Genomic DNA, 23,958 nt, shown 5'->3' on the forward strand with positions numbered 1-23,958 from the left:
GCGTAGGGGACAGAGGTCCTGTTGAACACACACACACCTCAGTGCCTCCTCCGGGACCCCTAGATCACCCATAGCAGGGGTGGTCCCTGCAGCCCTCCCACACACACTGTCTAAATCTGTGTCCTAGGCTGCCACCTCTTGACAAAGAGGTCCTGAGTTCCTCAGGTGAGGGCATCCTTTCCCCTAAACAAAACACAAACTACCCAGGTCGATGATATAAGGCCACATGCTCCATTTGTCTTCCATGGCCAAATCTTATTCAAGGAGCAGAAGTTACCTGGAGCCCTCCGATGTATGTCTCTGGTCAGAATAGGCTGCCCTGTCTGTAAAATACTGGTGACCCACCTTCTCAGCTGTGTCCCCAAGCCTTAGATGACCCGGTTGAACCTTTCAACCCAGTTCTTGGGCTTCTTGGGCAAGGCAGATGCAATGTGAGGGGCTGGGATCTCCGACCTCTCGGAGAGGTCCTAAGAACTCCATACCTGACTGAGATCCCAGGAGTATGTGGGGCATGACACTGGTCCCTGGCTCCGATTAGTAATGCCTGGCCTGGGGACTGAGTAGGTATGGTTGCGTGGCCGCTGCTAGGTCCCATCCTGACCTCCCAAGAGCACAGCATTTTTATACCAATACTTGGGAACCACAGGTCACCAAGGAACAAGAGCCGAGGCAGGGAACCCCTTCCTGGGTCCTCTGCTCCCTCGGGGCCTCTGCTGGGGACTGGGGAGCTGCCTCTAGCTTGTGACAGCACCCCCCCCCCCAGCTCTATTTTAGGCCCAGGAGAGGTGAGAAGGCGATTTCCCAGGAGGCATTGACATCAATGCTGGGAACGAGGTGACTTCCCCCTCCCCAGCCACCTGCCATTCCAGCCCCAGATGCTCAGCAAAGCTGAGCAAATCCTTCCTTCACTCTGGAAACATCCTGAAAACCTCCAGGATGCTTGGGTGAAGGGGCTTCTGGGATGAGGGTCCTTCCCGGCATGGCAAGATTGTGCTCCCCATTTTACAGAACTCTAAGTCCCCCAGCTGCTAATGAGAGGTGTGTGTCACAGGCCAGGGTCCCATTCCTCACTGGTTAAGCCTGTCTCCACCTCTGCCTCTCTGTAGGTTCAGAGGGGACTGGTACATCTGATTCCTAAACTTCTAAACCACTTGGCATTCCAGACCACAGAGTGACCATCCACCCCACCATGCTGTGTCGCTGTGTCGGGTACCATGGTACATTGGCAAGCCCTGACGAGGTATGCCATCAGACAGGTTAGGTGGGTCTTTTTCACAGTGGAGGGCCGTGAGGCTGGAATCTGGGTCTCTCCACACATCTAGGACCCCATGGGAGTCTGAATCCAAGGTCCAGGACTTGAACCACTGCGGTTTCTGACTGTGATATCTTTGCTTCTGGGGAGACTTTCCTGGCCCTGAGCAACATTTTTTTTTTTCTGGTAGCCCCCTAAGCCAGTTTGGGTTCAATATGTGACTCCTTGACACCCAGTTCACTTATGTTTTTGGGTTCCTGGCTCTGTATGGCCCCAGGTGAATGTCTTGACTGTCTTATGACTACATCTCACTTCCCAAGGCAAGGGTCCACCACCCATCTTGAACCCTTTCAGCTCCACTACAAGGTGCCTGGCCAGCCAAGCTGGCTTGGTTCTCCTGCCCCCACCCCCCATGGGTCAGGAGTTATTTCTGTCTTCAAACTGGTGGCCCTCCTGTTGGGAACTTCAGAAGAAGAGGGACTGTCTCCCTCATTAGACGGGCTCCTGATAGAAGTGGCCATCTTCCCTGTGGGTGGGGGATTGCCCGCGCCCCTCTTAGAGTTGCCTATGGCATCCCTACCCCGACACCACCGCTATGGCCTGCCGCTTCGACCGCTGCCCAGCCACAGGGTCTCCCTGGCTAGTACCTTTTCTGTACTTAGGGTTCCATTTACCTTCATCAGAGGGAGAGCTCTACCTCCCTCAGGAACTCCAAACCAGGGGGCCTGGGTTCCTTCTCCTCATAGTTCTTTCTGTCCTTAGGCCAATTCTCTCCTCAAGTTTTCCTACTAAAGGGCCAAGCTGGGTGGGTGAAGGGCCCAGATCTTGCTTTGGAAATTTCAGGTAGCAGAGGTTGTCCTGGGCGCGTCACAGACAGGGACTGCTGTTGGTAGAGCTACTCAGGCCTGGTCCCCAGTCTGTCCAGGGGACAGAATGAATGGAGAAGTAGATACGAACAGGCCTTGAGACTTAATTAATTTATTTAAATACTGTGAGTTCAAGGCCAGCCTCACAGGGCTACATAGTGAGACCTTGTCTCAAACAAACAGACAAAAATATTATTGGAGCCAGGCATGGGGATGCCTTTAGTCAGCTGGATCGCTACACGCAAGCTCCAGGCCATCCAAAGCGGCATAGTGAGACCCCGTCTTAAACAAAAAGGTCTTGAGGCTCTAGACTGGGTCCCAACCCTGGCTCCCTCATTTATTGCATATTTGACCCTTCGACCTCCAGGCCTGGCTCACGGGCTGCAGAGAGGGAGCCATGGCGCTGAACTTCACGCATTTCCAGAGCCCCACGCTCTTCTGAGGTCCTGCCAACTGAGCCGGCAATAAAGGTGCGGAGGAGCCCGCTCTTTGGACCTTGTTAAGCACCCACGATCCAAAGGCTTGCAAGCCTCAGGGATCTCTCTGCGCGTACGGCTTGGGTGGCCTGGTTCTGAGGGTTTGGACAAGGAAGTGCTGTGGCTCTTGGACAGGAAGTCCATCTTGCTTCATCTCAGACCCAGCCCAGGGCAGATGCTCTTCCCCTTTGAGTACCTCCCCAAACTTTCCCACACCTGCTGTCACTCATTCAAGTGGTCCTCCAGGAAACTCTGCAGCTCCCCGGCCTTGCCCAGGGAAAAGGAAGCTCTACCTGGGGTCCCAGGATCCCCGGCACACCGGCCTTTGAGGGACTTATGGGACACAGAAGTCTGTCTCAAGGGCCCAAGGGCCCCTTCTCTTTCCCATAGAGATCTTCGTGGAGACTGGAGACTTAGCTTCAAGAGGGCCCCTTAGCAGTGCCATCCACTTTATTATTATTATTATTATTATTACTATTATTATATATTTTATTTTGAGACAGTCTCATCTCAAATCTCCTTGGCTGGCCTCAAACTTGCTATGTAGCTGAGGGTGACCCCGAACCTCCACCTTCTGAAGGCTGGAATTACTGGTGTATACCATCACTCCTGGATTATACAGTGCTGGAGCTTGAACCCATGGTTTGGTACCTGCTAGGCACACACTCTAAGGACCGAGCTCTGTCCTCAGCTGTTCATCCATGACTTAGACTATAGACAAGGACAAAGGCTGTATAACAAGAACTATGGGACTGAGCCAGGCTAAGTGTGTGGAGGGAGAGAGCACACCACCGGGAGTTCACGCCAGTCTGCTGAGACAATGTGCCAAGCACCTCACACACATACAGTTTGATGCTTGCCATTTCCTGGTGGACGGCAACTACCACCACCTTCATTTTTCAAAGCTTATGGAGTTATGAAGCGAGGTTTGGGCTCGAACTTAGGTCTATGCAGCTGCCAAGTTCATAACGGCTCACAGACATCAACTGCCCAGCATGTGCAAGAGTCTCTAGGAGCAACCCCAGGGAATAATAGGAGACAGCCACAGAGGCTGCCCTCCCCCTGGTGAGAAGACTAGGACCTCACAAGGCTGAATAGGGGGTGGAGGAGGGACGGCAGAGATTTAGGAGTGGAGGTGGAGGCAGGTGGGTGAATTAAACAGGCCAGGAAGGTGGAGAGGGTGACGGTGTGGGACTTGAATCTAGCTGGCTACAGTGAGTGACAGAGCAACTCAAGAACAAAAGACACCAGACAGTGGCGGCGCACACCTTTAATCCCAGCACTCGGGAGGCAGAGGCAGGCGGATCTCTGTGAGTTCGAGGCCAGCCTGGTCTACAGAGGGAGATCCAGGACAGGCACCAAAACTACACAGAGAAACCCTGTCTCGAAAACAAAAAACAAACAAACAAAAAAGAACAAAAGGCAAAGGGGGGCAGGCCTTGTTTTGAGGGTGGATTCCTAGGTAGGACGGCCAAACGTGAGCTTTGATGAGGTCAAGGTATTTTACCTCGGGGAGGGACTCAGAAACCATCTCACCCACACCCCTAGTTTCTTTCTTTCTTTCTTTCTTTCTTTCTTTCTTTCTTTCTTTCTTTCTTTCTTTCTTTCTTTCTTTTCCTTTTCTTTTTTTCTTTCTTTTTTTTTTTTTTTTTTTAATTTTTTGAGATAGGATCTCACTGTGTATCTCTGGCTGTCCTGAAACTCACTATGTAGACCAGGCTGGCCTTGAACTTGGAGATCTGCTTGCCTCTGCTTCCCAGGTGCTGGGATTAAAGGCATTCGCCACCACCACCTGACTGGACAGGAGTTTTTTGACAGCAGGTGACAAGTTTCTCTCTACAGGTGACTACTCACTGGACAGCGGAGCTGAAAGTGCCAGACAGGACAGGGAAGAGGGGACAAGGCAGGGATACGTGTCCCGACCACTCTTGGTCCCAGGCCAGGCTGCAGGAGGTAGTGGCATTCACACGGCAGCCTCCTTTTGCAGGGACCTACGCAGTTCTCCAGTGACTGTGGACGGTGGTCATCTGGGCCCTACCCTGTCGTGGGTTACTTCAGGACAGACTGAGACCAACACGCTGCACTCCAGCCTGGTCTCTTTGCTCTAAGTTATTAACAAAGGTATTGACATGCTCTGAATCAGGATTGTAAAACTGAACGGCATTCAAAGGACAAACAGGGTCTCCGAGGAGCTCAGTGTACTCAGTTGCTCTATTTCCAAGATAACAACTCAGGTCCTCACCCACAGCTAGGCCCCCCTTTCTTCCTCCAAAAGGAGACAGAATAGCACCAGACTCCTGGCAGCTTCAACATTTAAAGAGACAAGCACACAGGCAGAGAGGGTGAGAAGGACCACGGAACAAATTGTAATAAAAACCAGTGGCCCAGGAATCGATAGCAAGCCCATTTCTGTCTCCAGATTAATGGCTTGGCTGTCAGAAGTGGGAGGAGGTCCTGGGGGAGCGGGGGAAGAGGGAGACACACACTTGGCAGGTGAGACACTGACCCTGAACAGCAGTGTTCTTGGTGGGAAGCTCAGCCTAACTGGGGTGCAGGGAAGAGCCGAGAGGGCTCCCCAGAGGGCCTCCAGCCTCATCCTGGGCCGGGGGAGGTCGGTGCTGGGTTCCGGCTAAGTGCATGGGGGAGCCAAGGCTGGGAGGCATCACAGCCCAAGCCCTCCTCTGCTTCATGTTTCCCCGAGGATCCGAGTGAGCGTGGGGGGGTGGGGGAGGGGACACAAACAGCCATTTCAGAACGCAGGAGAGACCACATGCTTGTGGGAAAGGAGGCTGCCGTGGGGGTGGGCAACACCAGCTAACCCTTGGCTCTGAAAAGAGGCAAGTGCTCGGTGGGGGTGGGGTGGGGTGGTGGAGGCAGGAAGCTGGGCCACTGCTCCAGCTCCTCTGTGGTCCCTCTCACGCCAACCTTGTCCCTGTGGGCTGCTGGCTGTGGCTGGGCAAGCCTCCTGCAGAGTTCTGTCCGGTCTCATCCGTGGCTGGAGGCAGAGGGCATTCCCAGTCCAGACTCCTCTAGGCAAAGACCCGGCAGCCTGGCAGTGCTTTTGCACCACAGAGCTGAGTACCACAGCCGCTTTACCGACCCCCCAAAGGCCTGCGCCCCCTGGCTCTTCCGGGGTGGTCTCGGGCTTTGGTCCTCCTGCTGCCCCAGCGAGCCCTGGTCAGTGGGCAGCACCAGCACAGGTGCCCCCCCCTCCCCGACTCTGACCCTGCAGTTAGGAGCTGTCTCCGGGATTCATAGGAGCAGCAGTCTGCCAGCACCCAGCAGGGGCCGGGCCCAGGAGACAAGACACTTGGAGAGGCTGGGGCCCCCAAAGTTACCGGAGCAATGGGATCCTACACCGGCTGGGGAAGCAAGGGGGAGAGCGATGGGGGCTGGGCGTCGGCAGGCCCGCCTGCTGTTGGGTACCAGTAGGCTGACAGCCGGCTGGAGACTGGGGGAGCAGCCGGGGAGCTGGTCAGCCTGCCGGCAAAGAGCGCCGAGGGCCGCACACTCAGAATCCTCAGATTCCAGGGGCCATCTTCCCACAGGCCCGGGAGACTGGATGGTCCAAGACCTTGCTGGTCTCTCTGAGGGCCTGCCAGAGAATGGGCTCTGGAAAGGAGAGGCAGTTCTGTGAGTGGCCAAGGACGGGCAGGAGGCTTGGGGTCTTGACTCAGGACATGGAAGAGGAGAGGAGAAACCACGTCTGCGACCATTTGTCTTGGCACCACAGAGACTAGAGGCTCTTGGGACAAAAGATGAGGTGTGTGGCCAGATGGTCCCTGGCTTCTTCTCAGCCCTGCCACCAGGGAACTGAATCTTGTGCTGGTGGCCGGCGAGTGCCAGGTCTAGGTCAGAGCGGGGGTTCATAAGAGCTGGTCAGAAGGTACCTTGGGAGGGGGGGGCACAAGCAAACCAGCTGGTCCCCCAGACATCTTGCTTCTGGTCCTGGCACCTCACCAAGCCACTGCAGGGTCAGCTGGTGCCTTTGTGCTGTGCACTGTCCCCTTCTGCTCTGGGACACCCGGAGTCTGGCCGCCACTTTCCTTCTTCATCCCAGGAGATGCCGCCCTAAGATGGGATGGCTGGCCAGGGGGTGGACTCTCAAGACAGAGTGGGTCACAATCAGAGCCAGGGACCTGACAGCCTGTGGGGGTAGACACACATCCTGTAAGAGGAAGGGAGTCTGCTGGGTTGGGCTGGGGACAGGGAAGTGGCCTGTGCAGGGCACCTCTGCGGGGGGGGTTTTGCGTGGTGAAGGTGGAGGGCTTGGTTTGAGTTTGCCACGCCAGGGCAGCCAGGGCTGTGTGCTTCTTCTGGCTCTAAGATCTGTGGTTGGGGTTGGTCACAGAATGGATCAGAGGATGTTCCACTTGGCGGCTGTGCCCTTTGGTCGCTGCACAAGGCAGCACAGAGCTTGCTGTCCAAGCTGAATCCAGAGGCAGTGATACAGGCAGGCGGCAGGGGAAGCCCCAGCTCTGGGGGAGAGTGTCTGTCCTTGGCGGACACAGGGGAGAGCTGGGGTCAGAAGACCCCGAGGTCCTCACATTGCAATCCTTTCTGGGGTGGATAACTTCCAGAAAGTGAGAAAGACCTTGCTTGTCACCCATCTTGGAGGGACGCAGGACCCGTACACCCATTTTTAGGTAGCCAGAGTTGCCCTTTCCCCACCACGCCCACGGCCACCTCTTATGTGACCTGGACAGAGGACAGTGGAAAGAAAGTTAGAACAGTACAGCCTGGCTCCTGACGCCGCTCACCTCACTCGGGGTTCTGGGTGTGGCTGGTTCTGCTCATTTGGGGAGTCTGACCCCAAAAAGCTATGTCCACAAAGCGGTGGCAAAGCCGTGGTGCTGGAAACTCGGAGGATGCTGGCCAGGGGGAGGCGCAGGGCATTAGATAAGGCTGGGGTGGGACAAACCCAGATGCCAGTGCTTCTGGTGTTAGACATGCCACAGAGGAGACTGGGCAGGCGAGGCTCCTTGACTCCTCTTCTCACAGGGCTCCCTCAGAGAGTGTGGGCAGTGACTGCCTCGTAGGGAAGGGGCTCACCACAGGGAGCAAAGGCCTCCTGGCAGTATTCACAGAACCCCTTCTTCTCCTGGCCATGGTGCATGCAGCTGGCCACAGGTTTGGTTCCCCACACTTGAGTTCCCTGGGGAGGGTAGAGGGTGGGGTCACGTGGTCACTGCTGGGGCCCTCAAGGAAGGGCTGCTGCATAGGACCTGGAGCTCAGACTAGGGAGGGGAAGACCCAGATGGCACAGTGGGCAGGCCTGACCTACATCTGATACCACATGGCCCAGGGGATCCGAGAAGCCCCGGAAGAGGCCTCCCTGTGGGTTCTCATCTGTGCTCACCTCACTCGTGTGTCTGACACCACAGGTGACTGTGAGCGGGAGCCGAGGACCCTTGTAAGGAGTTCCTCCACATCTGCAGCCATTGGCCTGCAGGACAGAGGGAGGCTCTGAGCAGGAAGGGGCTGTCCTGGCCTCAACTTCTTCCGGTTCAAGCCTCCCTTCTCTGGTGCTAGCTTGGTCCTCTCATAGCTGCCGCTTTTTACTCAGGACTTTCAAACCTCCTCCTCAAAGCCTGGCACAGTGGCTCACATCTGTAATTCCAGCATTGGGGAGGCCGGGCAGGAAGGTCGAGAGTTCGAGGCTAGTCTGGTCTAAAAGATGGGACACTCTCCCAAAGGAAATAAATAAGGCAAATCTCTTCTACAAACTGCTCTCTGGAGTTTCAGCTCCGTATTGCAAATAGCATAAAGGCCTTGCTGTTTGGTGTCCTAGCAAATTCAGCAAGTCCAAAACATTCCCTTTTAAGGACTTCCTAAGTACAACTCAAACTGAAGAAACACACAGAAAAGCTGATAAATTTGACTGCACACAGGTATATACGCAGCAGAAATCACAAGCACAGTTAAAAGCGAAGCCACCAATTACAAAGATACTCACAAGTTAATAAAACGGGGCTGGGCGCCCTAATGCACAGAGGGCTCCTTACAAATCACAAAGGGAGTGATCAATAGCCCAGGAAAATGAGCAGAGTATGAGCAGGGTTCACACAGAAAATTCAAAGGAGCAAACAGGAGGATCCGTCTAACAAGGTCATTGTAAGGAAAACTAAAGATTAGATCTGTCCCGACAACCGTCCCGACACACTCCAATATATCAGATTGCCGGGGGCCAACAAGTCTGACAATGTACAGGCTTTAGCAAGGGGAAGTGGAAACAGTGATTGTGTGTGTGTGTGTGTGTGTGTGTGTGTGTGTGTGTGTGTGTGTGAAAAGCCATTTGGCCACACTGATGAAAAGTACGAACGCAGGCGCCCTCTGATCCAACATCGCTACCTCAGGACTTCATTACACAACGACACATTTCTCTTAAGTACGTATTTGCTGCAGCTAATCTGTGTCCATCAGCAAGAAACTGGTTAAAAAAAGGACAGAAGATTCAGGCAATGGCATATTCTGCAGTCAAAAAAAAAAAGGGTGTGTGTGTGGGGGGGATAAGGACACTTTTTAGTAGCAGTTATAAATTATTGAAGAAGCAGCACACGTGGCGGGCGCCACTTGTCCCACGGCGCAGGAAAGCGGTCGGAGAGGCATGCACTCATGCAGAAGCGGAGGACGGATGCAGAACACACTTTTACTTTAAGCCTTTCAGAATTCTCGAATTTTGAGTGCATATGTGTGCTAAATATATACGTATGCTATATATACATCTATGTACACATACATATCTCTATCTATGGAAGGAGAGAGAGGAGAGTCCCACTAAGTAGCCCTCATCTTTCCGCTTCAGGAGTGCTAGGTTACATGTGCACCATGCCCAGCTTAATTATTTTAAAAATGTAAAAATTATCCATTTCTTCCAATAATTCTTATACACACATTGTGGGGTGCTATACACACAGAGCACCCTGCTTTGGGCCAACCCCCCGCTAGGCTCCTCACAGTCAACCCCCAAACCCGCATTGCCTCATTAGGCCACCTCCCTCGTACAGCTTCTGCAAGTCCGCTGTGAACTCGGCCATCCCAGGCCCAGCTCTGCTGCGGCACTTAGGTCTCCCGGTGTCTGGTCCCTTTGGCACCTGCTGGGAAAGGATGGGAGCGTTTGGACTCAGCCTCAGCTCCTGGCTGCCGACTCACCCTTCACCTACGGCCACTGTGTCCTTCCGCTCTCTCACTGCACTATTTCCTGACCCACAGCTTCCGTCTCTTCTCGGCTTTTCGGGCACCTCGGCTGAGCTTCCCTTGTTCTGCTGTTGGAGTCCATGAACTAACCTTATGACCCAAGTTAGGAAGGGTCTGAAAAGCCGGGGGGGGGGGGGGGGGGGGGGGAGGCAAAGGTAGGCGGATCTCTGTGAGTTCGAGGCCAGTGTGGTCTACAGAGCGAGTTCCAGGACAGCCAGAGCTACACAGAGAAACCCTGTCTTGGGGGAAAAAATACACGAAGGAAGGAAGGGAGGGAGGGAAGGAGGGAGGGAGGAGGAGGGAGGAAGGAAGGAAGGAAGGAAGGAAGGAAGGAAGGAAGGAAGGAAGGGCCTGAAAATATGCCAGGCATGTCCTGTAACCCCAAACTTGGGAAGCTGAGAGCCCCAGGGCAATGAGGTCAGGGCCAGCCTGGGTTACACAGAAAGACTGTGTGTTGTATGTGTGTGTGTGTGTGTGAGAGAGAGAGAGAGACAGAGACAGAGACAGAGAGAAAGAGACACATATAGAGAGACTCTGTGGAGAAACAGAGACAGACAGACAGAGATACAGGGACACACACAGACAGTATGAATTAAAGAAAGGGCCCTAGAGGATGCCTAATCATCACCTGAGCTGAATTCCCTCTTTTTTTTTTTTTTTTTTTTTTTTTTTTTTTTTTTCAAGACTGGGTGTCTCTGTGTAGCCTTGGCTGTCCTGGAACTTGCTCTGTAGACCAGGCTGGCCTTGAACTCACAGAGATCTGCCTGCCTCTGCCTCTCAAGTGCTGGCATCAAAGGTGTGTGCCACCACTGCCCGGCCTGAATTCCTTCTTTACTTGGTCAGTGAAAGTTCAAATTCTCAGGACCTGCAGAGTGGGAAGACGGACAAGCCTGTGCGTCACCATGGTCACACAGTCCAGCAAGTGACCCCCCCACCATGGTCACACAGTCCAGCAAGTGACGCCCCCCCAAAGCCCTTTGTCAGTCCTCATTTTTAGCCCAACAAGTGTCAAGCTTTGGTGTGAACTGAAATCCCCCGTGAGCTTTTAAGACCGCGTCTTTGGGGTTCTAATACCAGAGAGTCTAAGCACGTGTGTGAGTCCATGATGCAGGGATCAAACCCATGGCTTTGTAGATGGCAGGAAAGTGTCCTGCTCTGAGCTACAGCCCCAGTGCTCAGCCCTTGGTTCAGACAATGTCCCACCTTGTAGCTCAGGTTGGCCTTGAACTCGTTATTATTCTCCAGCCTTTGCTGAGGTTATAGGTGTGCACCATCATGCCTGACTCTTACCATTGCAGATTCTGATTCTGCAGGTACAGCAAGAGTCCAGAACCTGCATTTATTAAAGATAGCTGGGGGACCCACTTTGTGTCTGTGTGTGATGTGTGTGCACAGAGACACGGAGAGCCCGGGGCGGCCACTGGCTGGCTTACTCCTCCACTCTCCACCCCATCCCCCTGAGGCAGAGTCTACTACTGAACCTGGAAACAAGCTGGCAGTCAGAACACCCAGGCGATTCTCCTGTTTCCACCCCCACAGTGCTGGGGTTCATGTGTGCACAGTCATGCCAGGCTTTTCTTACCGGTGCTGGGGATTCAAACTCAGGTCCTCACGCTTGTCCAGAAAGTGTTCTTACCACTGAGCCATCTCCTCTGCCCCTGGGACCTGCATTTTCAGGGAAACCCAGGGCACTCTGATGATGGTGGTTTTATAAATCTGAATTTCAGAAAACAGCCTATTGCTCTCTGGACACTTAAAGCAAATTCTTCATGCCAGGTGGTGGTGGCACAAGCCTTTAATCCCAGTGCTCAGGAGGCAGAGGCAGGCGGATCTCTGTGAGTTGGAGGTCAGCCTGGTCTACTGAGTGAGTTCCAGGACAGGCCCCAAAAGCTACACAGAGAAACCCTGTCTCAAAACAAACAAACAAATCAAATTCTTCAGTAGGGTTAAATAAATAAAGAGTCCTAGTGTGTCTCTTCTCTGGGCTAAGTTCCCAGAAGAGACTTTGCCAATGGAGCAAACAGATGGCCAGTGCCAAATCTGACCAGCAGGCCCCTGAGGGTGGACCTTGGCATGTAACCATCCGTGGCACTCAGGAATCAGAAGGACCTATCTGATACAGTGTGAGCTATCTGGGGGTGCTGGAGCCTCTGGGTCCCGGAAAAGAAACTTTAGGAAAGGATTTAGACAGAGGGTGGCAAGGATAAAGCTTCCTGAAACACACGAAAACCTTCCGTTTGACTCCAGTGCTGGGGAGGGAAGAGGCTGAGGCGGGCACAGTGTCTAGACCTGGCGCCTCTGGCCTTAGCTCCGCCTCCCGCCTTAGCTCCTCCCACTTTGTCCCTTGACCCACACCGACTTCTGAAGGTTCTAGTCTGGCAGAACCTAAACGGAAGGTTTAAGCGACAGCAGTGATTTCCATGTCCTTTTATTTATTATAACCACCTTGGTAGGTGGCTTCTAAAAATAATTTTTTTTTTTTTTTGAGATAAGAGTCTCATTATGTAGCCCAGGCTGGCCTTGAATTCACTGTGTCTGAGACTGGCCTCAAACACTTGATCCTTTTTACCCTCACCTCCCAAGAACAGGGATTATAAGTATATGCCACCACACCCAGTTGGGGCTGTTGAGAGGAGAGGCATGGCGAAGGTTCTGGATAGCTAGACCGAGCGGTTCTGGCAGTTTGCCTTAACTTGCAAGCATTCAAGACACTTCTAGGGCCAGAAATGATTTGTGTGTATTTGGCAAACCTACTGACTGAGGTCAATGCCAGGCACACCATTTGGTTATATCAGCCTGTGCTCTGGAGGGGCAGAGTGCAGTCCCATGGGCTCCTGTGGGTAAGACGAAAGTCTGTGGCCTCAGGAGGGAATTAAGAAATGAGTCTTCTTGGACATCAAGGAGAAACGAGTACCCACAGCTCTAGCACCCTTCCGTCTTCTTTCTGAGTGACATTTTGTCTCTGCTTTTACAGACTTGAGGTTGGTCAGGCTAACGAGCTTTGCTGAGCACATGCTACAGAAGAGCACACGAGAAGAATCATATGAAACCTTAGAGCTGCACCGTCTCCTCTCTGGCCTACGATCCAGGGGCAGACAAGCGAGGCCTCCCCTCCGTCGGCAATGCTACTTGTGACCGCCTACCCTTTCAGCTGCAGCCCCAGAACCGGTTTCCTGTGGCCATCCTGGTTGGAAAGGGGGTGGGGGCTGAAGGACATGTGCTCAGTCTCACTGGAAAGGCAGTGTCCCAATACCCTCCCTGTGTTCTTTCCATGTACAAAGCTGCTCTGCATGGTCTTCAGACTCTGAGGGAGCCTGGGCCCTTTGGGGGAGTGAGCACCATGCAAGCTCAGGGCCGTCATTAGCTGCCATCCCTGAGACTGAAGGGCACAGAAAATTCTTATCCCAGGTAAACATGGACTTAGTTCCTTCAGTAAACTATAAAAAAAAAATTATAGATTTGCACATACTTTTGACCTAGTACTTTCTGAAGACTCAATAAGCAATATGGCTCCTAAGAGCTTATCAGGTTAATATCACCAATCAGTAGCCGTCCTGTTTTTGACAAGACAGGCCATTATGGAGGACAGAGAGGTCAAGGTGGAGAGAACACTGGGCAGGGCAGTTAGGGATCCCAACTTCGATTCTTATACCACAATTGGCTAGGAAAATGGCAGTAACCTACCCCTTGTTTTTCCCGACATCAGTTTTCCCTACTAGGCCAAGGATGGGGTCTCATGTTTTCACCCAGCAAGGCTTCACTGAGTGTAAGGTAAACAAACCCCAGTGCCACATCCCACACCTTCAGTCAGAAGGGTACAGTGTCCCTACTGCTATGACCACCCCAGTAATAATTCAACAGTAAGCATCGGCATATACCCTGGCAGAACGCAGCAGCAATAATGAACCTGCCTGGCTCATAAAAACAGAGTATTAAATGGAGGTAATTCATACAGGCTCGTTAACCTCTGACTCATCTCGAGGAGTATCAGATGTTACCTCCCCTAGTCTGAGTCTTCTGACAGTGGGAAAGAGCGGCTTCCCAGGAACACCAAGGTGCAGGAACATGTTCTGTGTCAGCTGGGGTCCCATGGGTACCTTTCCCTCCTTCCTGCGGGGACAAGCAGAGAGCAGGGAGGTCTCACTCGCCAGCTCCCACCTTCATCTCTGAGGAATGGTGCCTTCACTCTGGCCACTGTAAAGGGAAGAATGCAGCCATTAGCTGCCCGTCTGTCCCAGATCAGGCTGCACCACACACCGGAAATTCTCGGAGAGGCATGTCCCTGCCAAAGCTTAAGAGCCCATGCCGGTCCATTTGGCAGAGACGAAGCACTCCCCTCCCCCACCTCCTCAGCCTCTAGCCCAGGGAGACAGAGTCACATTACTGAGGGACAGGCCACAGGGTTGCTCTATAACCCTAGACATGCCCTCCCTCAGTCGGACGCGGGACTTGTGTGGGGTTCTCAGCCTGCCAACCTCCAAGGATGCCATCTCTGTGAGAAAGTTGGCTGATGGGAGTCACCAGGCCCTGGCAGTTTCTAGTAAAAGCAAGGTTGAAGTCCTACAATGTGCCAGGTCCTTCCTAGACCTTGGATCCAGGTGCCTCAGAATCCCGAGGGACCTGAGAACATTGTCCAGGCAGAAGTCTCCATGAAGACTTTTGTTTGTGTTGTTTGTTTGTTTGTTTGTTTGTTTGTGGGGGAAACAGAGATGACAGAGAATGAAGAAAGTGAGGTGCCAGGGAGGTGTCACAGTTGAAACCCCAGCACTGAGGCAGCCAGGCAGGCGGACCACCACATGTCTGAAGCCAGTCAGGGCTATACACTGAGACTCCATAAAGCAAACAAAACCAGGAAAAAGCAGTGTTTGTGATTTTAAGAGCAGGGTGGGTGATAGAAAACCACCGCAGGTGAACGCTGCTTCCAGATAATCAGGGCAAAGGCAAAGGGGGCGGAAGAGACAAACCGGATCAACCAACCATGAGACTCCCCGCTCCCAGCTAGGTGTTTGCAGTTTACAGAAGCTCACGGCCATCAGGACCGCTCCATCTCCTCAATAACCAGGAGTGCTGCTGAAGTCAAAGCTGGCAGGCCTGAAGTCAAAGCTGGCGGGCTGGAAGCCAGAACTGACAGCCACATATCCCCCAGAGAAGCCGGTGACCCGCAGGCCCCGCCCCACTGGGGGCCATCCGAACACCCAAGCAAAAGGCGGCCTTTTCTCCTCGGTTAACGGCTCCATTAATTACTTTCAGGGGATAATTTCTCGTCTCTCTAATTAACTGAGACAGTGATTAAAATCAAGTCCCCCCTAGAATTCCTTGAATTTAGAGCATAAGGAAGTGCCAAGCAACTTTTCTTAGCTCCTGCTTGTTCACGGATAAATGCCACCTAAAGAGCAGCTTTGGGAGCCGCATCCAGGGGAGAAAGCTCCCGCTGTCCAAGAGGAGCCGGGAGACAGAGTCCATCAATCTGCCTGTTTGTCAGTTCCAGAGAGTTTGGCATTTCTGAAAACGGTAGGCAGCTGTCAAACTGCCCACCCCAAACTGCTACTGAATCAGAAGGAAAAGGATGCTGAACTTCAGTGCGGAACAGCCCGGAGCTGCGGGAGCCAGAGCTCCTGCATGGGGTCCTGGCTCTCGAGGAGAAGCCGGGGCCAGGCAGCTTTGCACTTGCACTTGGATGGACTTCTGTCGCCCCAGAGATCCAAGGCTTGAGCCCTGGAAACATGAGGGGGTAACGCAAGCTGGACTTGCTTCCTGCCACAGAAAAGTGAGCAGATGCCGCCGCAGAGGGAGCCGTGGGGAAGTGTTTATAGAGGGAGGGATCGCAATTAGACAGGGAAGCTACCACACTGACCTTTCTGTGTTCTTGACTCTGTTCCTGGACGTGTTCCCTAAAAGGGAAGGGAAAATAGGTTAAGGATGTAAGGGAGCTATGGGGGGGGGTCGAGGCTCTGGGCCTGTAGGGTGAGTTGCTGCCCTTTGCCCCCTGCTGCTGGGGGCTGCAGACAGTCTCAGGCTGTGAGCTGGAGTGGACCTGGGCCGAGCCTCCCAGGGCCACCATGAACAGGAGGCCTCTGCGGATCCCTCCCTGCTGGTGGCTCACGCGATGATAGAAGGTGAACAGAGTGGAGCAAAGCTTTGAGATTCCTCAGGCCCAGGTGGGAACTGGAGCTGCCCTACTGTGAGGAGTGTGACCCCAGTGAAACTAAAGACATCAAGGCCCCACAGAGTGGGCGCTCACGACAGCTTTTATTTTCTAGAAGCTGCTGCCCTCCCAGACTGCTTTCTAGGACCAGGGCAAAGACATTGGACATTCGCTTCCCAGTGCCTGTTTTGTAAGTCAAAACCAATATTAAAATCAAGGTCAATTTGGGCTGATATTTAAAACTGAATGGGGGGCGGTGCTGGAGAGATGGCTCAGCTGTTATGTGTGTGCTAACTACTCTTGCAGACTCGGTTCCCAGAACTCACACCGGGCATCTCACAACTGCCTGGACCTCCAGCTCAGGGCTCTGTGGCCTCCGGCCCCTACAGCACCTGTACTCATGTGCACATACCTACACAGACACATCATTAAAAATTAAAAATAAATCTCAAAAAACATAGGTGGAGGGGGCTGGAGAGATGGCTCAGCAGTTAAGCGTACTGACTGCTCTTCTAGAGGACCCAGGTTCAATTCCCAGCACCCACATGGCAGCTCACAACTGTCTGTAACTCCAAGGTCTGACACCCTCACACAGAGATGCATGCAGGCAAAACACCAATGCATATAAAATAAAAATAATTGAAAAAAAAAACATAGATGGAAACAAAAAAAGCCAAAGAGCTGGGGAGTACAGATAATATCCAAAACTCATTCCAAAAGACTCCAAAACGATTACGTTAAAGCAAAGTAAAATACCATGTATTCTCACAAAGGATTTTTTTTTTTTTTTTTTTTTGGTCTGTTGTTTCTGAGTTCAAACCCAGGGTTTGGTATGTGGTAGGCAAGTGTTCTCTCTGAGTAAAACCCTTAGCCCAGCAGGGGAGGATTTCTGACATATTGGTTCTTTGTGCATGAAGGCCTAGAGGCCTGATAATCTGTTCATACTGCTTATATCAGGGAGAGTCCTGCGGCTAAGGAACAGGAGTTGGAGGTGGAGACTTTCTCGTATATCTTTTCTAATTTTGAATACAAACCTATTAAACAGAAGCAAGCCACCCCTACCACACACACACACACACACACACACACACACACACACACACACTCACACACTCAGACTCCTCGACTTGGCCTGTGGAAAGGGCAGAGCCAGGCTGAACCCTCCGTTGGTCTGGATGTGGTCTGGGATTGCTAGTTCTGCTCTGGACAACACACGGGTCTGAAGGTTGAATTCTTCCTGAGTTACCCTTGATAAAGACACTGTGACCTTATGTGAGCCTGGGCTCTCTTAGTAATTTTTGCTTTTGAAGACAGGGTTTCTCTGTGTAGCCCTGGTTGTCCTGGAACTCACTCTGTAGACCAGGTTGGCCTCGAACTCACAGAGATTCACCTGCCTCTGCCTCCCGAGTGCTGGGATTAAAGGCGTGCGCCGCCATCGCCGGCTCTCTAAGTATTTTTATTTAATTAGCCATTTAATTTTTTTGCTGCCTACTGAACCTGGGCCCTTGTGCCTGCCAGGCAAGCACTCCATCACTGAGCCACATACCCAGCCAAAGCTTGGGCTCTCTATGGGGGTATACATGGCTCTAACCCCAGAGAAGGAAAAGCCAAAGAAGCGTTCGGAAGATGCCAGAGTGGAGCTACAGCGCCCCTCCCCCACCCATGCAGTCTGTAGGCTCATTCCCGGGCCAAGAGCTGTTCCTGGCCAGCAGGGCAGGTGCGTTTGCACGTTTTATCTGGGCCAGGACAACCTGGAGGCAGCCCCTGGCCCAGGCCACAGTGAATGTTTCAGCACTGAACAGGAACCACAGCAGGGAGAAAGAGCTATAGACACGAAGCAGTCCTGTGACTGCAGCGCTGCATGGACAGGAAACACCAACCTGGGTGGTGGAATATGACCAGTTGTCCTCTGGAGCAGGATGACCTACCTTCGCCTTTTGTTCTTGTCTCTCTGTCCACAGAGACCGGAAGGACGGCTCTGCGTGTGCACCTGCGTGTCTCTGGAGAAGACACGGGCTACGGGCAAGGCTTCCACCATCTACCCAGTACAGAACCTTTCCTGTATGGACTCCAGCCTGGCCTGCTAGACCACACCAGCCTTGTCTGCCATCTTGTGGCTAGATGTCACCTCTGCATTTAGTGACAACAGGTAAGGACCTCGGTCTCTACCCTGTGGAAAGATGTCTCATGCTTTTGTAGAGTGACGGATGCATTTCCAGTTTGGACTGAGGTGCTTCCTGATTCACCAGGGGCTGTAAACTATAACCACGGTGGTGCCTGTGGGAGAGGCCTGATTCACACAGGTGTGTCCTCAGGTGGAAGACCCAGCGGGCACTGGGGTCGAGTCAGAGAGGGCTGGCATGTCAGTGAGATGAAGTCTCCTTGTGCCAGACCAGGAAAGTCTTCCACAACCCTCGGGTCCCTGGAAGATCTTGGGCTATCTGGACCAAGCCCCTAAAATAGATCAGGGAAACCTGGTTCAGAGTGGAGCAGGGGACAAGATCGCTCACTGCCAGCTCTTCTAGACAAGTATTCAGGGTCCACTTATCCCACAGCAGACAGATCTTTTAGATGTGAGGACATGGAACTGACAGGCTACACTGGTCTGGACTATGGGCCTCGATGTTCATTCTGATGTAGACTGTGGAGTTTACACAACTCTTCCTCATTTGTCCAACAGAGCACAACTATGTGGGTATTAAGTTGGTGATTCCTAGCACAGAATAAGCAAATGAAGAGTGGCCACCAGTTTCAGGATTACTTTCTTACTTTTTTTTTTAAAGATTTATTTATTTATTTATTTAAATTTTTAAAAAGATTTATTTATTTATTATGTATACAGTGTCCTGTCTGCATATATCTCTGCAGGCCAGAAGAGAGCACCAGATCTCATTACAGATGGTTGTGAGCCACCATGTGGTTGCTGGGAATTAAACTCAGGACCTCTGGAAGAGCAGTCAGTGCTCTTAACCTCTGAGCCATCTCTCCAGCCTATTTATTTATTTATTTATTTATTTATTTATTTATTTATTTATGTATGTATGTATAGAGTATTCTGTCTACATGTACGCCTGCAGGCCAGAAGAGGGCACCAGATCTCATTCTAGATGGCTGTGAGCCACCATGTGGTTGCTGGGAATTGAACTCAGGACCTCTGGAAGAGCAGCCAGTGCGCTTAACCTCTGAGCCATCTCTCCAGCCCCTACTTCCTTACTTTTAAGATGGGACCAGAACAACCATCGAATTAGCTGGAGGACAGCTATATTAATTAAAATGTCCCAGGTCCTTGTCTAATGCTTCAAACCACAGCCCACACTTGGGCTCTCTGCTACCCAGCCTCTCCAAACCCTCCCACCCCGTGGAGCCACAGTAACTGGGCATTTCTGTCGTCCAGCTCTCAGAGGCCCACCCCTCCCCTAAACGGTGACATTCCTAGTCACAGCCACCAAGCTCCCCTCCACGGGTATCTGAGGGGTTCGTAGTGCATCCCCATGCAGGAGCCTCACTCCCCAGGAGCGGGAACTGGTCAGGAGGCGGCTGCTCCCAGAGCCACCTCCACTGTTTCTTCCCCGACACGACACAGCAGAGATTGAGGCTGGGGCATGATGGGGATGGGTACATGTTGCTTTGAGAGCCCTTGGTCATGTGAGGGGGGCGCCCTGGGGAGGCACAGGAGAGAGCACAGTGCCCGGAGACCCCACCTCAACCCCTAGGAAGGCCCACTCTAGCCTCCACACAGGCGGGCCAGGATGATGGGATGGACTGGCGACTGTTTGGATCTGGCTACTTTGTGACTTGGCTCTAAGGAGGGCCTCTGTGAGGAAGGCTGTCTGCACACCACGAGCACATACGTGGATACCAGGAAGCTATGCTGGCAGCACCATCTCCCTCACTCTATCAGGGGCCTGACGGCTTCATATATGTGCGCGCGCGCGCACACACACACACACACACACACACACACACACACACACGCGGGTTCGTACTATGATGCTGAGGCTGGCCATGAACTTGTGGGCTGAAACAGTCCTCCTACCTTAGCCTCTTGAGTAGCTGAGACTTCAGGCCCATGGCCACTGGGCCTAGTTTCAGGCATCCTGGTTTTACTTTAATGAGTCTTCTCTTTAATGGCATGTGTTCATTTGGACCATGTGTATGGCTTATCTGTACTGTAGTACTGGGTAACCACACATTGCCTGGTACTGTCCACTTGGTCCCCCCTTGCCCCAGTTCACCTGGCCTCTCATGGCCTTCTGCAGTAGCTCCTTCCCTCTGCCCAAAGACATCGGACAGGGAAAGAGCGTTGAGGCATGCCATGGAATCACAACACACACACGGATGTGTACAGTGAAGTGATACCGTGGGTTATGTCCCTCAGAAACCTGGAGCAGTGACAGCTGAGGACAGGCACAAATCGGAGTCAGAGAATCTTTAGGAGGAAACGATAAAGCTACATGTAAGTTGAAGCTCCCAAAGGGAGCTACACTCTACCCTGGTAGAGAAAGCCACTGTGATTCATCTGCGGTCAACCCATCACAGACATTTGAAGACCCCTTAAGTGTCTCAGCATTCCTCTGTAAGCAATATAGTAAATGCTTCATTTGAGGTTTTTCTTTTTTTCCTTTTGGTTTTTGAGACAGTTTGTTTGTATAGCATTGGCTGTCTCAAAACGAGCTGTGTAGATCAGTGGCTTTGAACTTACAGAGATCTGCTTGGTGTGTCCCCCCAACCCTCCACACCCTCCCAGAGTTTTTTTAATTTTGTGTTTTGGAAGTCTTGTCCTAATGTGATGGCAATAGTGTATCTTCATAGAAGTTTTATTATTAGCCTAAATTAAACAACAAATAAGAATGTAAGCCTTAGAGGAAGAGAGCCAGAGTAGACTCTAAGTTGAAAATGAGACATGGGCTGGAGTGTAGCTAGAGTTTTCCTGCCTGGCCCACAGTCAGGACAAATCTTTGTCACCCGCCAGTCCCACAGCCGCTCAGACCCAACCAAGTAAACACAGAGACTTATATTGCATACAAACTGTATGGCCGTGGCAGGCTTCTTGCTAACTGTTCTTATATCTTAAATTAACCCATTTCTATAAATCTATACCTTGCCACATGGCTGGTGGCTTACCGGTGTCTTTACGTGCTGCTTGTCCTGGCGGTGGCTGTAGTGTCTCTGCCTCAGCCTTCCGCTTCCCAGAATTCTCCTCTCTCCTTGTCCCACCTACTTCCTGCCTGGCCACTGGCCAATCAGTGTTTTATTTATTGACCAATCAGAACAATTTGACATACAGACCATCCCACAGCACTGGAGAGATGGCTCAGCAGTTAAGAGCACTGGCTGCTCTTGTAGAGGCCAGGGGTTTGGTTCCCAGAATGTGGTGGCTCACAGCTGTCTGTAACTCCAGCTCCAGGGGATCTGATGCCCTCTGCTGGTCTCTTTGGGCACTGCACACACATTGGTGCACAGATACACATGCAGGCAAACACTTACACACATAAAAGTAAGAATTTAAACATAACAACAACAAAAGCAAGACATGGAGCTCAGGTGGCAGAGCGCTTGCCTGTCAGGCACCAAGTCCTGGGTTCAGACCCCAGTCTGGTATAAAACCAGGTGTGGTGGCATGTGCTTGTAAATCTCAACACTCGAAGACAGAGATAGAAAGATCAGAAGTTCAAAGGTCACCTTTGGCTACATAGCAGTTCAAGGCTGTATAAAACACTTGCTTCAAAAAACAAAAATAAAGAAAAGGGATGTGTGTATTATATCAACTCTAGGTCCTCCCTTCAAGAGAAAAGGGAGAAGGAAACTGCTGTGGCTTCAGGACACTCCTGTCCAAGCCCAGAACAATTCTAACTAGCTTTTCGGCTTTGCAAAGGATTCTTCTATATTTCTAAACCTTTAACTCTGAAGTCCCCATAAAAAGTGACATAGTGGACAGGCAGTGGTAAAAGTGAAGGAGGAGAAGGGGTACAGGGAGGAGGAGGGGAGGGCAAGGAGGGGCACAGTATAGAAGAAACAGAGCAAGGATAGCAGGATGCTGAGCAGCTTAGACCCAGGGCTATGATCAGTCTCGATCCCTGAATGCAAACGGGATAAAATCAACCCAGAGGCTGCCAGAGTATTCACCAAAGCCTACTTCCTTTGCTTGCTGACCATGCTTTCCTACCCCGCAGAGGTCTTCCCCACTCTGGGGGTTTCTGTGAAGTCCTGATGTGAGGTCTTTTAGACCGTCCAGGGTAGTTCCGACCTCCCTGGGGCTGGGGCGGTCTGCACCTTGTCCCATCACTCTGCCTTTGTTTCTCTGTGGCTGGACACAATGTAACTTACTTCTTCGCTTAGAAAACCCTCAATTACCTGAAACCAGATCACAGGGATGGCTGAAAACCAAAAAGCAGATGTAGAATTGTCAATATCAGGAGGCTGGGAAAGGAAATCTTTGCTGCCAGAAGTTCCAGAATCAATGTCTTTAAATAGACTAAATGCAGTTCTGAACTGAAGCCCTCAAGAAGACGTCATCCTGAAATGGGATAGGGTTTATATATACAATTCAGGTTTTGCCTCCAGGAACTGCTGTCCCTGACCCAGCAGCAGAAGGCCATATGCTTTGAGTCCTTTGACAATGTGAGATTACATGAAGAAAGGACATCAAGAGTGGTTGGCTGGGCCATTGTTTTTCTGTGTTATACAATGAGCGAGACATGGCGACTACGCCTTTAATCCAGCACTCAGATCCCATGTCTACATAGTGAGTTGTATGCCAGTTAGTGTAGACAGTCAGTCTCAGTCAGACACTCACTCACTCACTCTCTCTGCCTCAACCCCTCTCTGTCCAGCACAAATCCTAACTGGTAATAATAAATTTGTCCAGCACAAGTTCGTGTGGGAGAAAAGACGGACATCAACAAGGTGTGGTGGCAGGCGAGAAACAGCTGGCTGTCTGGAAAATGAAAAGCCCTGCTTCACACATCTGTTCAGTTCAGGGGAGTAAGACTCCTGTGCCGATCTGAAGCTACTGACACCATGAAAATACAAGATGAGGATGCTCCAGAAGTGTGACTTGATGGGACACCTGGCACTTAGGTTATTAGATTCCTTGAAACGCTAAACAAAGAGTTATCGTCGGGCCAACAATTCCACTCCTAAGTATTTGTTACCAGAGAACTGAAAACAGGCATTCAGACAGATATTCACGTAATGTTCCCTATAGGATTGTCCACAACAGCCAAAATGTAGAAAAATCCAAACAGATGAGTGAATAAGCAAAATGTAATATATACAGGACTGGAGAGATGTCTCAATGGTTAAGAATACATTGCAGGGTGATAGTGGTTAATCCCAGCACTTGGGATGTAGAAGCAGGTGGATCTCTGAGTTCGAGGCCAGCCTGGTCTAGAGAACAAGTTCCAGGATAGTCAGGGATACAAAGAAAGCCTGGCTCAAAAAAACTAAGAAAGAGGAGCTGGAGAGATGGCTTAGAGGTTAAGAGCACTGCTTGCTCTTCCAAAGGTCCTGAGTTCAGTTCCCAGCAACCACACGGTGGTTCACAACCATCTGTAATGAGACCTGGTGCCCTCTTCTGCGATACGTGCAGACAGAACACTGTATACATAATAAATAAATAAATCTTAAAAACAAAACAAAATAAACAAAAAACTAAGGAAGGAAGGAAGGAAGGAAGGAAGGAAGGAAGGAAGGAAGGAAGGAAGGAAGGACAGGTACTGCTCTTCTAGCAGACCTGAATCTGGTTCCCAGTACCAGAGGAGCTGAAGCCTCTGGCTCCCGAGGACACCTGCACTCAGATGCACAAACCCACACAGAGATACATACACATAATTAAAAATAAATCTTGGCCGCATGGTGGTGGCTCATGCCTTTAATCACAGCACTCAGGAGGCAGAGGCAGGCAGATCTCTGTGAGTTCGAGGTCAGCCTAGTCTAGAGAGCGAGTTCCCGGACAGCCAAGGCTACATAGAGAAACCCTGCCTCAAAACAAACAAACAAAGCCGGGCGGTGGTGGCGCAC

At 51.6% G+C, this 23,958-nt stretch overlaps 1 protein-coding gene across 1 annotated transcript in view; it reads right to left on the reverse strand.

Moving 5' to 3' along the window:
* Window positions 1–4,786: 4,786 nt before the first annotated feature.
* Dbf4b (DBF4 zinc finger B) overlaps window positions 4,787–23,958 on the reverse strand; it is a 28,127-nt gene continuing 8,955 nt past the window's right edge. Inside the window, 11 exon segments of the mRNA XM_037201189.1 lie at window positions 4,787–6,741; window positions 7,189–7,292; window positions 7,355–7,499; window positions 7,647–7,694; window positions 7,697–7,825; window positions 7,875–8,040; window positions 9,801–9,859; window positions 13,872–13,985; window positions 15,646–15,682; window positions 17,865–18,053; window positions 22,228–22,290. Coding sequence (XP_037057084.1) covers window positions 6,551–6,741; window positions 7,189–7,292; window positions 7,355–7,499; window positions 7,647–7,694; window positions 7,697–7,825; window positions 7,875–8,040; window positions 9,801–9,859; window positions 13,872–13,985; window positions 15,646–15,682; window positions 17,865–18,053; window positions 22,228–22,290 — 1,245 coding nt within the window. The 3' untranslated portion in view covers window positions 4,787–6,550.

The sequence above is a fragment of the Peromyscus leucopus genome, chromosome 8b (genome assembly GCF_004664715.2).
Source record: "Peromyscus leucopus breed LL Stock chromosome 8b, UCI_PerLeu_2.1, whole genome shotgun sequence".
In the NCBI taxonomy this organism is placed as follows: domain Eukaryota; kingdom Metazoa; phylum Chordata; class Mammalia; order Rodentia; family Cricetidae; genus Peromyscus; species Peromyscus leucopus.